General features: G+C 43.0%; 3 protein-coding genes across 5 annotated transcripts; 2 read left to right on the forward strand and 1 right to left on the reverse strand.

Moving 5' to 3' along the window:
* Positions 1-574: 574 nt before the first annotated feature.
* On the forward strand, positions 575-8,089 carry fam124a (family with sequence similarity 124 member A). 3 transcript variants are annotated; one of them, XM_088314580.1, is made up of 5 exons: positions 641-782; positions 928-953; positions 3,598-3,629; positions 5,017-5,750; positions 6,724-8,089. In XM_088314580.1, exons 4-5 carry the CDS (start codon positions 5,028-5,030, stop codon positions 7,273-7,275), a joined length of 1,275 nt encoding a protein of 424 aa, XP_088170706.1. In that variant the 5' UTR covers positions 641-782; positions 928-953; positions 3,598-3,629; positions 5,017-5,027; the 3' UTR covers positions 7,276-8,089. The 3 variants fall into 3 exon arrangements, with proteins under 3 accessions (XP_088170705.1, XP_088170706.1, XP_088170707.1); XM_088314579.1 differs by lacking the exon at positions 928-953 and having other exon boundaries at positions 575-782; XM_088314581.1 differs by lacking the exons at positions 641-782; positions 928-953 and adding an exon at positions 1,056-2,793.
* LOC148323673 (uncharacterized) lies at positions 8,063-10,801 on the reverse strand. The gene is made up of 3 exons (XM_088314582.1): positions 10,319-10,801; positions 8,942-9,112; positions 8,063-8,833 (listed from the first exon to the last, which is right to left on the reverse strand). The coding sequence occupies exons 1-3, from the start codon at positions 10,671-10,673 to the stop codon at positions 8,532-8,534; spliced, it is 828 nt and encodes a 275-aa protein (XP_088170708.1). The 5' UTR covers positions 10,674-10,801; the 3' UTR covers positions 8,063-8,531.
* A 1,575-nt stretch (positions 10,802-12,376) lies between these two features.
* On the forward strand, positions 12,377-16,955 carry serpine3 (serpin peptidase inhibitor, clade E (nexin, plasminogen activator inhibitor type 1), member 3). Its single transcript, XM_088315504.1, has 9 exons — positions 12,377-12,541; positions 13,936-14,217; positions 14,519-14,734; positions 14,973-15,260; positions 15,704-15,902; positions 15,973-16,073; positions 16,153-16,239; positions 16,478-16,561; positions 16,788-16,955. Exons 2-9 carry the CDS (start codon positions 13,953-13,955, stop codon positions 16,838-16,840), a joined length of 1,293 nt encoding a protein of 430 aa, XP_088171630.1. The 5' UTR covers positions 12,377-12,541; positions 13,936-13,952; the 3' UTR covers positions 16,841-16,955.
* Positions 16,956-17,547: the final 592 nt, after the last annotated feature.

Raw genomic sequence — 17,547 nt, forward strand, 5'->3', positions numbered from 1 at the left:
AAAACCCTTGGCATTTTGTAGTTCCGTTATTTTCATTTTTAATAAATAAGTATTAAAAAATATATATATAGAGCGCTTAAAAATTGCAATTTGAAAAAAGTGATGTACTATATGATAATTGAACGTAAAACATAAGCACGATTACGAATTGTTTCTTTCAAAATATTTGACCAAATCACATTTAAATACATCAAGATATATTGATGTATTTAATAAGGAGGTAATTGACCGTTTTCATCAAAACGACACTAATCTATCTATCTATCTAGTAAATGCTAGAAGTTCTGACCGATTAATTCGAGTCATCAGCCCAAAAATAATACCGATGTTGTCTTCAGGGACAACTCGTATGTTTAGAATTTCAGTTGGTTGGTCGTCACATTGTCACCACCTACACCAATCCACGATCCATCCATTAATTATTTTTTTATTTAACTTTAATTATGTTCGTAAAATCTATTTGTAAATTGTGTGTGGGGGGGATAAATGTTGACAGACCGGGTATTGTGGTGAAGGTTATAGATTTCCCACGGTGCTGTGAAGGCACCACATCTGACTCGGGTCGCCTGTTGCTTGTGACGTTTCAGGCAGGCAGACTGACTCGAGATTCAAGACTTCGTCACTCGCCTGCTGCTGAACAGTCCCGCGGTGTTTTGTTTTGGGGGCCCTTTTACTAACAAACAATGCGTTTCTCTCCCGCCTACATTCATTAAATCCCTTCTTGAGATGGAAAAGAACTCTGGAGAAGATGAGTGCGTGGATTCGGGAGCAGAAACTGCAGGGTGAGTGGCAAAAAAAAATAGGAGAAATCACTACCAGATGCTCAACTTTACATGACAAAATGCATTACATATATGGGACATGCGTGTTTTAAGTCTCATGATTTGTCACATGACTAATAATGTTATTGAAATGCATGTTTTTCAGATATTAACAAATGGACCTCGCGAGTGGTATGTGACTATTGTTGTGACCCAGATAAACTAGAATGAAGAATCTCATTAGATAAAAAAAAAAACAAAAACAAACAAAAAACAAAAAAAACATTGATTTTTAATATGGTCATTTATTTATCTGGATGGAAATTACAATGAAATCTGTCCACCAGATGGCGCTACTTTTGCCCATTCAAAGCATGCAGCGTTTTTTTTGTTGTTTTCATACTTTCTTTTAAATGTAAATTGTCTTATTTAAGTGGGAAAATATGAAAGAAATATGTTTTTAAATAATCTCAGTGCCTAAAACAATAATTATACAATAATAGACCTTGAATGTTGTAATTGTTGGAAGCATTCCAGCCTTTCAGGGGTTAAAATACACGCCATAAAATCCAAGATTTAAAATTAACCTTAATATAATTGACCCTTTTGAAGTGAAATAAAATGACTTTTTTGACCCATTTGAAAATGATTTCATGAATGCCCCCACCCATACAAAAAGTGTGATTTTTGGAAATATACTTGCCTTATACTGTAAGTGTTAATATGTCCCCACTGACTCAAAAGGGTTCCAAATAAATAAATAATTAAACTGAATTATTTTATGATTGTCAGTCAATACTATGCAACAATTTAAAAAAGTGGTTAGAATAAACTAATATAAAGGAATTTTGCCCATATGTTGTATTGGATCTCATCAGATCACACATGCATATTGTGGTAGATTAGATGCGCATTGAGTAATTCAGATGACGGTGAGGATTAACATGTTCACTTTTCTATTAGCCACCTGTGTGTGTGTGTGTGTGTGTCTGTATGGTGACGTCACCGTGTGCCTAATCTGTACCTGCATCGCGTCCATCGCAATTAAGAATCCCCCCCAAATGGGATTAATGACAAAGAGGCCGGATTAAATGGCATCACACTGTGCTTTATCACGGAACGTGAGGAACAACGGAAAAATGTGCTTTGGGAGTTACGAGGAGGGAGCTGTTGTTTTGGTTATTTTTGACACTGCTTATCCAGATCGGCTTTTTTCCACATGTCCCTTTCCCATCTGGATGTTCTTTAGAAATGACACTGACATGGAATGGGGGTACAAAGTCGACCTAGCGGTTTTCCGCCTCCAGAGATGTAGTCGCCCCTCTCACACTAATCTGAGGGGGTGAACCCAGATTATTTTATTTTTTTTTAAACTTCAGAGGTAGTAGCCCCTTTCACATAGCCAAAGTTGCATTTTTTTCCCTAAAGTCGCCGTTCTCTGGGAAGAGGCACTGACACAAAATAGGGGAAGAGAATTGACTCTGCAATTTTTCTGCTTTTGGGGGTAAAAACGGCACGGACGCATTTTTTTTCCTAGTATCCCCTTTTTTTTCCACTGTTGTTTTTTTTTGTCTAACTGGCCCTGTCATGGAATGCGTGTACAGTCAACGTAGAATTTTTATTTTTCACCTTCCGTGGTACTAGTGGCCCCTTTCACACTGCTTGACGAAGCTGAATTGAACTTTTTTTTTTTTTCATCCCTACATCGCTGTTCTGCACAAACACGGAATGGGGATGCCAAGTCAGCCCAGGAATTTCCCGCCAGAGTCACGCCGTCTTTCCCACACTTGGATTCACGTCCCGACAGCCAAAGTTTGAGCAAAAGCGGGAAGCAGATCAATCCTGAAAGTGATGCCTGCTTTTTTAAAAACATCTTTTATTTGCATTTTGAGGACACATTTGGACGGCACGGCTTGAACGTTTAATGACAGGCAATACTATTCTAGGCACGGGACCACACAGGAACGGAATATTTTGGGATTTGAAAGGCCATCCTTACCTCAGAGTCTCTTCCAAAAAGTGGAGGAAGAAGGTTAGTGTTGATCTAAAGATGCCAGGTTATGCCAGAGTCAAGCCTCAAGTGAGTTGTTGTTTTTCTTGCTGCTTGTGGCCGTTATTGTCTTTGGACGTCCTCGACCGGGTCACTAAATTGCTTCCGTCTGCTCCAAATGGTCAGTTTGACGTCTTTGTCTTATCATTTTTCCACTTTGCATCCTTCCCGTGCTTCATTTTATGGTTAGCGGTGTCTACGGACACGAGTGAATAAATCTTTTGGAATGAAAAGGCAGCAAGACTTTGGCTGGCGACCTGTCCGTTGTTTATGTGCCCTGACCTTCAGTGCCGACCTTTCCAGGGTGTAACCTGCTTCTCTCGCTCTCTTTCATTTTCCTGCACAACTCAGCAATGAGTGCCAGTTCAAACAGGAGTTGCGGCATCGCACATTCAGATAATTTAATCAATTGCTTTCAACACTGGAAAATTTGCCAGGCGACTTCTACTTTGAGCAAAAGATTAGATAAGAAGATAAGACGAAGTGGCTTCCTGCTTTTCCCTGGCAGCGGCCCTCAAAGCAAGTCACTCGCTTGATTTGTTTGGGCACAGTTTTGACACCGCATGCCCTTCAAGATGCAACTCGCTCATTTTTTAATCTCAGCTCGGGACCAGAATTCCGAATTCTATATGAACGAGGAAAAGTTTAGAGAGGTTTGGTCAACATTATATATTGATTTGTACAAAGTTTGGGGGTCAAAGTTTAAGTTAGTTTGGGCAAAAGTTCACATTTGTATTTGACAAACATATTCATTTAAATGCTCCGATTCTTTTTCATCCTCTGCAGGTCTGATTACAGTCCCTTGTCATCTACGAGCAGTAAGTACACAACGCAAACACACAAGCAGTCACTTCACCAAAAAGCCATTATCCCTTTATGAAAAAAAAAATAAGAATCATTTGTGCTCCCTTAATGAATATCCTCAAAGACATCAGACAGTGGACGTGTGACGATGTGAGCAGGTCCACTGGGCTGATTTGTGGGTCACCGTGAGGATTAGAGCCAATAGCATCTTGTTAATCTGCAACACAGGAAGTCCTTGTGCATGTGTGTGTGTGGGGGGGGGGGCGGGGTGCGTGTGTGTCACATGGTCCTGCAGCTAATAGGCAAAATACCATTAATTATCAATGGCTGAAGCAGTAGCTCGTCATGATTGGTTGAGCGTTACCATGGTTACAAGGAGCATCCATATCTGTCCATATATATGTCTTTGAATAACCGCAATATTTAGAAAATAAAATATGAACAAGGTTTATTCACTTAATTTTGGGGAAATTCGGCGGGCCGGATTCAAACGTTTAACAGGCCGCATGTGGCCCCCGGGCCGTAGTTTGCCCACGCCTGGGTTAAGGTGATTGGGCTAATAAATTAATGGCGCATGCGTGTGTGAGGAATAACACGCACGTGTGCAAATAAATTGTGCAACAGACACGGCAGCGGCTCCTCTGCAAACTTCTTTCCCTCATTCTAAACCAGCCAAAATAATCCTAGAAAGGATTGGTCAAATGTTTTGGGGTAAAAGTTGAGCAAGTGTTGAGTGGATTGGCAAAGACACAACGAGATACTCAACCGACTCGTGGATACGTACACACACACACACACTGTTCTTCTTGGCTGACTTTGTATTTAATGCGTGTTCTTTTTATATGACATCATCATGAGTTGGGCCAGCAGCGAACACAAAGAAGAACAAAAAAAGTGTTGTACTGTAGTTTTAAAAGGACGGGAGCGCACCTGAATGTAGGGAAACATTCCTGCACTAATAAACTCCTAATGACACTAATGAGGCTCCTCACGGGAGACCCCCACACACCCCCCCCCCTCCTTCATGGGCCTCTCAGAGAGGCTAAAACACTGAACATGGACCTTGAGTTGCAAATGTGCTCAGGAACGTTCATGGAACTAGGGACTTTATTTAAGAGAACCAGTGTGGGCGGTCTTTGTTTGGATTACAAGATCATTTTTAAAGATCAAATGAAGACCCTGGTAGGGGGGTAGAACCCGAAAAAGGTCCACAGCACTGAAAGTATCAACCAAAGGTCATTTCCTGATCTGAAAACAAAGAAGCTAGCTAGACTTGGATTAAAAAAAAAATGTTCGGGAATTTACGGAGCAAAAATGTTTGGGCAAAGGGGGAAAAGTTGAACTAAGATTGGACAAAATATTTTGGGTAAAGTTTAAAGGTGTCTGGTTGTCATGGTGTAGGTGACGTTTGGATGGGCGACGTGCAGCGGGACCCCTTCCTGGTGAGCGTGCACCTGATCGCGGACGCGGGCGACGGCGACGTCCTCCAGCGTGCGGCGGACAGCGTGCTGGCGTGGCTCCACCCCGAGCTGCAGCTTTTCAGGGTGTCTGAGCGCGCCGCCTCCTCCGAGCGATCCCGACCCAAGCACCACCACCACGGCATCCAAGGGGGCGCTCCCCAACCGGCGCTGGCAGTCATTTTGTTCCTCCAGGAGGGCAACCAGGAGTTGGCGCATCCACCTTGGCGATACCATCACAGCGAGGAAGTGAGTGGAGGCCGGCGCTTGGGAGCGGCGTCCACGCAGGATTTTTTCACGTTGGGATCCGGCACGCCGCTGTGGGCTCTGAGGAGGGTGCGCTACGGGAAAGGGACGCTCCGTTTGACGCTGTACTGTTGCCATGACAACTATGCCCACACGGTGCGGTTGTACAGGCTTCTGCTGTGCCGCCGGTTGGCCCACAAAAAACACGACTTCTGCTTCCTGGTGGTCTACGCCAACCCCCACCTGGAGGTCCAGTTGGCCTTCAGGAGGTTGCCCAGGGGGAGGCGCCCGGCTCCACTGGACTCGACGGTGGTGGAGGTGAGGGTCCGAGACGTGGGCGCCCTGGTGCCGCTCCTGCCCAACGCGTGCAGGCCCATTAGTGACGTGAGGTGGCAGACGCAAGACTACGACGGGAATAAAATACTACTACAGGTCAGAAACTTGCGTGCGTGTGTGTGTGTGGGGGGGGGGGTCTTTCGTTCTCTTTTTGTCTTCTCTTCTGTTCGCAGGACTTCTCCAATTTTCTCTCGTCCGGTCATCTTGATTTTTCTCTTCTTGCCTTCATTTCTCCAATCTTCTCTGGTTGTCACTGCTCTCCTTGTCTCGTCTTATCTTTTATTCTTTTCTCGGATGTGCTTCTCTTGTCTAATTTGCTACTCATGCTTCATATTTTGTTTTCTTGTCGACTTTTCTCTGGTCTTCTCTGATCTCTAATTGTCACTTGTCTTTCCTTGTCGCATCTTGGCTTCTTTTATCTCGTCTTCTTGCCTTTACTTGTTTTCTGTGATCTTGTCTACTTTTCTCTGCTCCCGTCATGATTTTGCTTTTCCTCTGATCGTCTTCAATCTCTGATGTTTTCCGTTCCCCTCTTGTCTTGTGAAATCCTCTCTTCCTGCCTCATCTCGTTTTCTCTCCTTTTGTCTTGTCTTCTTTTTTCTTGCCCAGTTATAGAATGAGATGGGTTTTTTTTTTTCTGGAAAACGCACATTTTGTGTCACTATCAGTTTCAGAGTTGGGGTGTTATATGGGGGTGCAGGAGGCGGGAGATTAGTTTGGAAAGTTGAATCAGATTAAGCATCAGTCCATTAGCGCTATTGGAGGCTAACAATGTGCTAATGTGTGCTGACAACCACGCTTAAGTGACAGATGCTCTTAAGCCACTTTTAGAGCGTTTCTGGAAAGTTGGTGTTTCCAGGACAATGGATTTAAACACAGAGAAGTTAGTGTGGTCATAAACAAATACACTTTTACACACAAATCAGAGGAAATTCCCAGGTTGTCCCGGCCTGGGACCATTTTTTGTTCACTCTCCGTAAATTGTTAGATTTTCGTCCAATCCTAATTAGGACTGTTGTGCCTTTGTGGAGGTTATTCTTGTTAATCTGTTGTCACATGTCCTGTTCAGGTACAAGGTGCTCACTGGAGCCGTCGCCATCCTCATCCCCATCGGGCGGCTCCCCGTCAAAGGGTCCCGCATCATCAGGCGTCTCTACGCTCCCTCCCATTATGCGGCGAGGAGGACTTCTATCCTGAGTGGTGCCATCCCTCAGAGGGACGGGGACGGGGCGGCCGCTCCGACTCGCTTTTCTCACTGCCCAACCTCAGCTCCTCGCCCGGACCTCCGGCCAGCCCGCCTCGCCGGGACCGTCGCAGCCGCTCCCTCCAGCGGGGCACCTCCCTCGCGCCTCCCTTTCGCCTCAATGTGGACGCCCTGATGGGCGCCGAGGAGACAGACGTGGACACGGGGACCACGGTCCGAGCGGGCGGTGTAGACCTTAGCGTGGTGTCGGCTTACGTCCACCAAGTGGGCCCGCCGAAGTCGCACTCCGAGCATCTCGAGCCACAGAACAAAATGGCTCCACCGAAGCGGACAAAGGGTGGGAAAGGCACCACGGGGCCCCTCAATAGGGTTGACCATCAAGCGCTTGATGAAGAAGTCGAGGAATTCTACATTTGATGTCTAGCTGTTAGGGTGAATGTATATAAGTTATCCCATATTTTATTCTATTAGTATTGCAAAGGAATTGTTCCAAAGCGTGACCCATGTTTGACCATACAGATGAGAAGACCCTCACGAGAAGCGAATGCCTGACGACTGAATCAACAGTTGCAACACCAAAGGAGGTGTGCCCGAGACGCACCTCTGAAACAAAAGGACTGAGACTGTAGAGCGGAGAGTGCGAAAGGGCATATCTGCCGTTTCAATTAGTTAACGTTCCAGGTGCAAATTCTGGCAAGAGTGTGATATTTTTTTGTTTAAAACATTACTTTATTTAAACCGTATTTTTATTCAAAGAAACAATGTATTTGGCGTGTTATACTTTGAAACAATATATTACACTTTGATACAATGTATTAGAATTTGAAAAAAACGAAACAAAAACAAATCAATCAATCAATATAATCAATAGTCGAACTTGCTGGGGGCTTTGAAACGCGGGTTTCGACAGGAAACTCGAGTCGGAAAGTTCGCATGGATCAAAAACCCACCAGCCCGCGCAGGGATTCGAACCGTCTCCGTTTCCTCGTTCTCTTTAACCGATTATTTTTTGGCTTTGACGTCACACCCAACTGTATGGAAGTGCTATGCTGCCCTCTTGTGTCCACTTTGTGACTTACACTTCATCCTCCAGCTTTCCATCAGTTGAGATTGACTTCAGCCATTCGTCGAAGATAAAGTCAACCAACCTCAAGTGATTTGACACTTATCAATCATGCTGGTAATAAATAAAACTCTCGACTGGCACAGTGCACAGAAAAATGGCTTTTTTTTTTGGTCAATATCACGGGAACCATTTTTTCCGCATCCATCATTTTGTCACTGGATCATTCCGCCATTTTGTCAATTGCACTCAGAAACGATCCAACATTTGGATCCGTCACTGGAAGGTTCAACCGCTTTGCAAGCACCATTGCTGATTGGAACGTTTTATCATTTTGTTTCTAGAATATTCTACCATTTTGTCGGCGGAACATCAGTAAAACCTTGCTTCATTTTGTCCGTCAGCTGAACATTCCATCATTTTATGAATGAAATGCTCCACCATTTTGTCATTGCGACGTTACGCCATTTCGTCCACATCACTGGAATGTTCCACCGCTTTTGTCATCCTCACTGGTCATCAACCTCACGAAAAGATCCAAGTATTTCGTCAACATCCTGTGAGTGTTCCCACCTTTTTGTCCACGCGACCTTACTGCTGGGCCATTTATTCATGGTCCCTGTGAGTCGGAGCGCTCCACCAGCTTCCCGAGCATGGCCAAGAAGGCCTGGTTAAAGGCGTTGGTGGCTTCCAGCTCCTGTCTCCTGAGAGCTTCCTCCGTCTCCCTCGAAAGTCGCATCTCCTCCAGGGCCATCTGGAAGTGTTCAGCCCGCTGCTGTATTTGAAGCTCCTGAAGGCGGACGGCGCGCTCCTGCTGCGCCTCCTCTACGCGGTGATGAACCACGTCAGCTGAGTGAATCTCACGCAGGACGGCCACCAGGTCTGAGTCGCGCGGCGTCCGCCGACGTCCATCTTGGGGGACACGACAGGGTGAAAAGTACAAAAGAAATCCATGCAGTGAAATTTTGGGCTGTTGCCGTTTGACTGACGATGTTTTGTCTTTGCAGCGGCATTACTTACTGCGCTTTGGCGGTGAAAATTCAGGCACGCTGATATCGTCGTCTTCGATGTCGGAGTCCACCTCGGAGTGTTGTGAAAGGGTGGGCATGGATTCTGGAGGCCCCGCGGGGTCACCTTTAGGGCTCAAAGTGCTATCCTCCAATGTGGGGCTTTCCAATGTTGGGCTCAAGTCTTATTATTTTAGTCATAGGAAGTTTATAAAAATGAAAAATATATTAATGGAAAATAATTAATAATTGCCCATTAATTAATTAAATTGTGAAACATAAACTAAATCAATTAAATATTCATTCATTCAGCCATCCATCCATCCATTATCTGCCGCTTATCCGGGGTCGGCTATGGAGGCAGGAGCTTCAGCAGGGAAGCCCAGACTTCCCTCTCCCAAGCCACGTCTTCCAGTTTTTCCGGAGGGATTCCCAGGCGTGCATTCATGACTATTACAATTTAATAAAATAATAAACTAAAATGGGCGTCACGGTGGAAGACTAGCACGATGGCCTCACAGTGCAGAGGTCCGGGGCTCAATTCCGGCTGCGGCCTTCCTGTGTGGAGTTTGCATGTTCTCCCCGTGCCTCGAGGGTTTTCTCCCACATTCCAAAAACATGCATCATAGGTTGATTGGACACTCTGAATTGCCCCTAGGTGTGTTTGTAAGTGCAGGTGGTTGTTCTTCTCTCTGTGGCCTGCGATTGGTTGGCAACCAGTTCAGGGTGTACCTTGCCTGCTGCCCGAAGACATCTGGGGTAGGCTCAAGCACGCCCATGACCCTCGTGAGGAGAAGCGCTCAAATAATGAATGGATGGATATTTAATTTTTTTAATTATATACAATGCTCATTTTGATAACTTGAATCAACCGGGAAAAATGTCTCTGTCCACAAAATTGTTTCTCATTTTGGAATTAACTTAAACGGCGTTCGCGCTGAGAAGAAAATAAATCACATTACATATCACATGCCGTTTATGAATGCTCGCTGGTACGAAATGAAGGTAAAAAGGCACATGCATATTTTCCCCCTCAATCTGAATCCCTCATTCAAGATCTAAACCGCAGTTCATTTTGCCACCTTCTATTTACACTTGTTTTACATTGCGGTCATCCACTGAGGTGGAAATAAGTAACGTTCTTTTTTTCTTGTGACTTTTGGCTTGTCCATTAGGGGGAAGAGTAGAATATACAGACATTCGTTTCAAATATAGGGAGTAAAAGCAAAAAGTGGTCGGAGAAATCAATCGTACAGAAACAAAGAGTTTGTACTTGGTAACAAAGTATTTGTATTTAGTTACCCCCACCATTATGATTATTAGTGATTAAGTATTTTGTGTTTGAATTTGTCAGAAACGAAGGTTAACTGATTTCAAGTGTCCAGCTTACCGTCCTCGATGATGACTTCCAGGAAACTAGAGTCCTCCCTGAGGCGGCTGCCACTGTCCCGGTGTCCATAGATAGCGTCCATATGTCCGAACCACTTCCAGCTCTTGCGGTTAGAGCCTCCGCGGCAATTGTTGTCCTTGATGGCCCGGTAGTCGCTCTTGAGCTTCTTGAGTTTCTCACGGCACTGGCGGAAGGTCCGCTCGAAGCCAAACGACGCCATTCGGTGGGAAAGTTCGCGGTACACCTTCTCGTTGCGAGTGCCGTCCAGCTCCACTTGGATCTTCTCATCGGCCACCAGCACCAGGAACTGCGTCACCTCGCTCACCGACCACGGGATAGTCTTCGGCGGCGCCATTACGGGGGTATATCACCGTAAAAAAGGACGACGAGGAACAATTCGGTAGCAGGTTTGTGGTTGACTGGACTCACTGGTGTAAATAATAATTGTCTACGGTCGCGTGGTGATGACGTAAAGTGTTGATTTCTTCCACCAATGAACGACCAAGGCATTTGTGACGTCATTGGTTTGTTTTGAAACATTTCCGCACTTGGGCGTTACTTGTGAATCATGTAACGCCTAAAGGTATATATATTAAAAATAATGTTAAGATTTTCTTATCATTTTAATTTAATATTTTATTTATTCCTTTATATTATTCCTTTAATTATCTATCAAGTGATTTGTATTTATAAATAATGTCATTTTTATTTATGTTTATCAAATCCTATTCGTTTATTCATTGAATGCTCTCTGCATTGAGTGAAACAAAAACAATCTGTCACCGGGTCAAACTGTCACACCGACACAAAAAAGTTAACTGCTAATGCAATGCTGAACACTAAACTAATAACTAGAGTTGAAGTTCACACGAGGACTTTTGAGGCATATGTTTAAAAACGATTGGACATTTGGGAGGCAGCGCTGCCTGTTCAATACGAGTTGACATTCCCACCCGGTTTGGGATTTGTCCTCGCTTGTTCCCATGCTCCTTTTCCCGCCACGCTCTCGTCGCCGCGATGCGGAGCCGGCGTGGGGCAGCTCCAGTGCGCCTAATCCTCTGCGGCGTACCTGGTACATCGCCATTGCGACTTCGGCCCGCCGTCACCGGCCAGCGATCACTCTTAATCCATCAGCATGTGGGCCAGCAGAAACAACATCAGTGCCTCCACCGCAACTTTACGTACTGAAGCTTTAACATTACCAAAACAGTCTTGTGTGTCTTTGATGTTTGTATTTGATGTTTCCGAACTGCGAATACATGTGAAGTGTCTTTGATGCTTATGAGAACATGTATGTATGGTTGAGTGAAGACTTATGTGTTTTGGATGTTTATGAAAGCACATATATTAGGTTCACTGAGAACTACCGTGTCTTTGATATTTATAGAAACCTAAGTTAGGTTTATTGAAGACTACAAAACAGCTGTTATGTTCACTGAAGAAGAAAGTGTCTTTGATGTTTATGACAATATATGTGTTGAGTTTATATAAGCTACAGTGTTGAGAAAACTTACGGACTAAAGTGTCTTTATATATTTATGAAAAGATGTACTTTTTACTTCAAACGTGGAGTGTCTTTGATGTTTGTCCAAAACACATCTGTCAGGTTGAATGAGCATGTTTATGAAAGCACGTTAGGTTTGTTGGGAACTGGTATCTTGGATGTTTCGGAGTATAAATATATTGGGTTCACTGAAGACCGAGTGTCTTTAATATTTCTGATATGTCAGTCGGTTGACTGAGGAAATGCGTTTTTTATGTTTATGAAAACGTCAGCATTGGACAAGACTTCGTATCTTTGATGTTAATAAAAATATTTGGGGTCAAGTAAGGACTTACACATTTTTAGCATGGGTTGACTGAGGGCGAAAATGCCTTTGATATGGTATAATGAAGAGGACTAAATTGTATATTCTAAAATGGGTGAGTGCGTGCGGGTGTGTGGATTTGGTGGGTGTATGAACAGGAGGGTGGGGCCTTCCTGCTGGCCCCGCCCACTCAGCGGCCTCTGGCGGCCGCGGATGACAGCGCGCACCCCCCGACTGGCGGGTGGGCGGCTGGTACCGAAGTCGGTGGTACGGACGTCGCCGCCAGAGTCCGCCGCCGCCGCCGGCAGCAGCAGCAGCACCTCGGAGCTGAGGGTCCCCCCTTTTAAAGTGGTCTCATGACTCAGTGCAGGAAACAGCGGACGACTGCAAGCAGGAAGCATCCCGACACTCGCAGGTACTCCTTTCATTCTTTATGACATGCATAAAACTAAATCATAAAAGGCATGATCCGTTTCATTAAAGGTAATATGTTCTGCATGAGTCGCTGCCTAGCTCGAAATTATATCATCGCAATTGTTATTATAAGGTGACCAATATATTATAAATATTCTTAATCATTAGTTAATAAGAGTAAACTATAGAATGATATATATAAGAATACATAGAAAACTACGTTTTATGCTAGCCATGCATATTCATAAGTTACTACAAAATACGATCATACCATCATTTTGTTTGACATATTTATGTTAATATTAAGGAATAATTTTTTTCATTTTTAGTTATAAAGACATTATCACATCTTAACCACAACAGCAATAATATGACTTTTACTTTATCAATAAAAGTACAGACATACAAATTAAAATAGTAAACTAGAGCCACAATATTTTAGAAAAAAATACATATTGTGTGTTAATTTATAATACATTAGTTCATAAAAATATAAAACTGTGAAAACCTATGATTGATAAATACAAACAAAATGTTTAGAATACATCACACAGTCCCTCTAGTCGCAATGAAAAACTGCTGTAAAAACAGAAATATGCATAATAGTTCTTACAAAAATTAGACATTATTTGCTGACGTGTTGGATATTTATGTGAAGAAATGTGAGATGATTTTCAAGATTATCACATGCTGAAAAATCAAAGAATGCAATTGTTTATTAAACACACTAAAAACAATGAAGCAATTATGTATTATTGTCGTGTTTTTTTTCTTAGTTTAAAAAAAAAAAAAAGATATTTTTTCCACCATTAAAAAGGTGATAATTGTTTTTGGGATGGTCGGCATCAAAGCAAGAATAAGCATCAAGATGACAAGTTTTAAAGCCGTGTTTACGTGAGCATCTTCGTCAATGCGAACATGGTATGCTCCTAGATTAGACCTTGACACGGACCACTTGAAGTGGATGAAAACAATTAATTAATAATTAATAAGTTTATTATTAGTAGTTGTAGCTGTCAGCGGGTGTGGGTGTATCAAGTATTTTTTTTTTTTTTAATATCTGCTGAGGGCCGCTAAAAAATGGAGAACAGGCCTCAAATGGACCCCAGGCCATAGTTTGAACACCTCTGACATATGGTAGAATTATATAATTGATCCAAAACACTATGTCACAACACGTGTTATTACACCACTACTTTTAAGTATCAAATACATGTTTATGATTATATAGCATGTGGTGAAATCAACTTCTCATTAATACTCAGGTGTAAGATAAAAACAAAGCAAAATGGAACGGAACCAAAGTCATCTTTGCTTAGATCCAATACGTTTCCTCATTCCTGTAAATGACTTGTATATAAATAGTAAAAGTATCATTTTTTGTTCTGTTTGCAGGATCTTTGAACATTGAGATGTGTTTCCTCCCAGCATCGGCCATCTTGGCTCTACTCTGCCTCACGTACCCGATCCACAGCACAGGCAGCCTGCAGGCTGGCCTGAGGCATCGGCAGGGCAGCTTCGCCTTGACCTTGTATCGCGCCGTGTCCGAGGGCCACGCTGACGCCAACCTGGTGGTGTCGCCGTCAGGCGTGGCGGCCGCTCTCGGTCTACTGCAGCTCGGCGCCCGGGGCAACACCAGGGCCCAGCTGGAGGCCGGCCTGGGCTACGACGTCAATGGTAATGCACAAACCGGCTAGCGCCGTTGGTGCCAGGCGGTGTGGAGTGGCGGGGTTGCGGCACGCCCGAGGAGGGTCCGAAGCTGTGATACCCGCCTCCACGCACCGCAGCGCTAATCTCATTACGCATATGCCTGCTTGGGAGCCGCAGGGTTAAAAGGTCGCCACGTTTAATTGCAAGCAGTGCGAGAGAGGCCAGTCAACAAAATCTAACGCCATGGCTTCGTTAGAAATTTTTGTGGGTCAACTCCACGATCAAGCTCCATGGACTGATGACTTTTCCAAATTGTGTTTGTCCGCAGATGTTCATGTTCGAGAGCTCCTGTTGCAATGGCAGTCTGAAGTGAACAACAGCAGCAGTCCACCTGCATCAAAGGAGGCGTGGCTACAACAGACTTGCGTCCTATTGGTGCAGAATAGCATCAAACTAGCTGCCGGATTTGTGCGTAATGTTGAACCCTGGGCTGATGTCAGCGTGATGAGAGATCACCAGCAGCAGAACAACAATTCACGCAGAGGTAATGCTAACGATTAGCATCATCAGGCTAACAAGTGGCACTCACAGGCAAATCGGTAGCATTGGCAAGCTAACAAATGCAATCCACTAACAAGTCGAATCGCCTTGTGAAAAACTCGCATCGCAAAGCTAATAATAGCCATCAGGCTAACAAGTAGCATTTTAAGAATACGAATTAGCATCCTTTGGTTGTCATCGTAACAGAGTACTGAGCATGCTCAATGGCTCCATGTGTCCAGATGAGGCGTGGCTCCCCCTACAGGCAGGAAGCAGCAGTGGCGACCTGTCTGGGTCTGGTGAGGTTCAACAGGCTGAAGCCTCAACATTGTTATCATCGTCATTGTTATCGGCATCGTCGAAATCGTGGCCATCCGGCCAGCAGATGGCGCTGTTGAGCACGGTTGCTTTCCGAGGCACGTGGCAAAAGCAGTTTCACACCGTCAACACACACAACCTCCACTTTGTACTCCTGGATGGCACCACCATCAAAGTACCCATGATGCACCAGGCTGCTGAGGTCCGCTTTGGTAAGGAACCCATGCTGTCACTGCTAGTTCCCTTTGTTTTTAGTCTAGTTTTTATTAGTTTTAGTGCTAGTTTTAGTTTTTTAAATTTATGGAGTGTTTGTCAAGTGCAAGATAAAAAAAAAAATTATCACTAAATGTGGAATAATTAACTACAATTATCAAACTATGGTTTGGCCTTCCTTCTTCCGTGCGAGCAGACAGCATTAACAAAATAAATGCATTTAAACTAAACCCTGAAAACTCACGTGTAGTATTGGCAAAGACAAAAACGAGGGACATTTTTAAACCGAAAATGTGTTTTGTATTCTTTTTTTTTTTTAAAGAATTTACGTTTTTACTTTATTTCATTAACAAAAACGTCGTTACGATTTTAGTTGTTAACTACCTTGGTGGCTTTGCGAGACTAGTCATGAGAGTCTAAAATCGTTTATCTTCCTGTTCAGGTCAATTCCTGACACCGTCTAACCAAAGGTACTCGGTCCTGGATCTTCCCTACTCTGGCCTGTCCCTGAGCCTCCAGGTGGTCCTGCCTTCGGACCGCAAGACCCCTCTGTCTTCCCTGGAGGCTCAGCTGAGCTTTCGTCACATGACTTCCTGGGAGGTTGGCCTACGCAGGACCAAGATGGACGTCTTCCTGCCCAGGTGAGTAATCGCCGGCCATGGTCAGCACAACAAACCTTTTTCCCGGTTGTCAGAATTTGTGTGTGTTTAGGTTCAAGATGCACAACAAGTTGAACTTGAGGTCCACACTTCCTGCCATGGGAATCGGAGACGCCTTCAACCCGTCGAACGCTGACTTTTCGGGGATTTCAGGTCTGTACGTCCGCTGTGTGTTGATAGCTACATGTTTGAGAACGTGTCCGAAAAGCTGACTGGTCTTTTGTGTGCGCAGCTGAGGACTCACTGTACGTATCCGACGCCTTCCACGATGTTACCATTGAAGTCACGGAGGAAGGAACCAAAGCAGCTGCCGCCACAGGTAATAGATAATTTTTTTCACATATTTTTTAAATGATCTGATTTGAAATCTATGAAAGATTTTTTTCGCATAGCACATAGTTATTCTGAAATTTGAGGCGTTTTTCACAGAAAGACACAAGGTCTTTTTTTTTTTTGTAATTATTATTTTGACTTGGGTTATTAGTAATGACGTAACTGACGATGTCCTAATATTTTTAAAAAGTGCCCCATGAATTAAAAATGATGTTGTGTGACAGCCATGGTGCTACTGAAGCGTTCCCGTTCTCCCGTCTTCAAGGCAGACCGGCCTTTCTTGTTCCTGCTGAGACACGTTAAAACAGGTACTTTGTTTTTAGCGTTACACTCGTTTGTTAGCATCAACCTGAGGCTTACAGTACTTGACTTTACCTTTGCATACTTATTCCCTAATGATAATTTGAACCAATGTCAAATTATACTTTGTGGAGAACTAGGCTCTTGACAGTCACCAAACTGGCTTCAGCATTAACTTTTATTTTGCACGCATGGATTTTAATGATTATGACAAAGATGTGTATTTTTCAACAGGATCCATTTTGTTCATGGGCCGAGTGATGAACCCTGCTGACCAATTGCTATGAGATGTTTATAATGTGACACACACACGCACAGTATTTATTGACAGGCACTTGTGGAAGAGGGACAATATTTTTGTAAATGTGTAAATAAAATTTTAATACATTTTTTTACACTTGATATGCCTTTCGGTTCTTTTGTGGCTCCCTATTATTTTCACCTAGAAGAAGTGTCTTCAGGATTGTTTAAAAAAAAAATTATATTTTTATTTAATTCTATTTTGGTAAAATATGGAGAAAATTGTGCAGTGTTTATTTTTGTATATCGTAGTCCTTATTCAACATTTAAGAATTGTATTTTCTGGATATTTTTAATAATTAGATTTTAATTTCAATTTAGTTTATCGATTTACTAAAATATTTACAATTAAAAAAATATTTTTTTTTTATTTCAATTTTTTTTATATTTTATTTGGAAAGAAATATATTTTAAATTGTTTCATATTACAAATATTCAAGTATTGTTTTTATTTTCTAATTTAATTTCATTTAACCAATACTAAAAGATTGATAATTACTTAGTTTTAGTTTGATGTTTGTGTAGTATGTTTTTAATTTAATCAAAATTTTCAAGTGTTTTGCAAACATTTTGTTTTAAAATATTAAAACATTTTTAAGTTAAAAGAATCTATTTTAATTAATTCCAAATTTTATTTTGATAATTTTTCCAAGTTTATATGAAGATTGTATTCTTTTTTTCCCTTACAGGGATA

Source organism: Idiotropiscis lumnitzeri, chromosome 14, assembly GCF_059441095.1.
Source record: "Idiotropiscis lumnitzeri isolate Australia: NSW breed Sydney's pygmy pipehorse chromosome 14, RoL_Ilum_1.0, whole genome shotgun sequence".
In the NCBI taxonomy this organism is placed as follows: Eukaryota; Metazoa; Chordata; class Actinopteri; order Syngnathiformes; family Syngnathidae; genus Idiotropiscis; species Idiotropiscis lumnitzeri.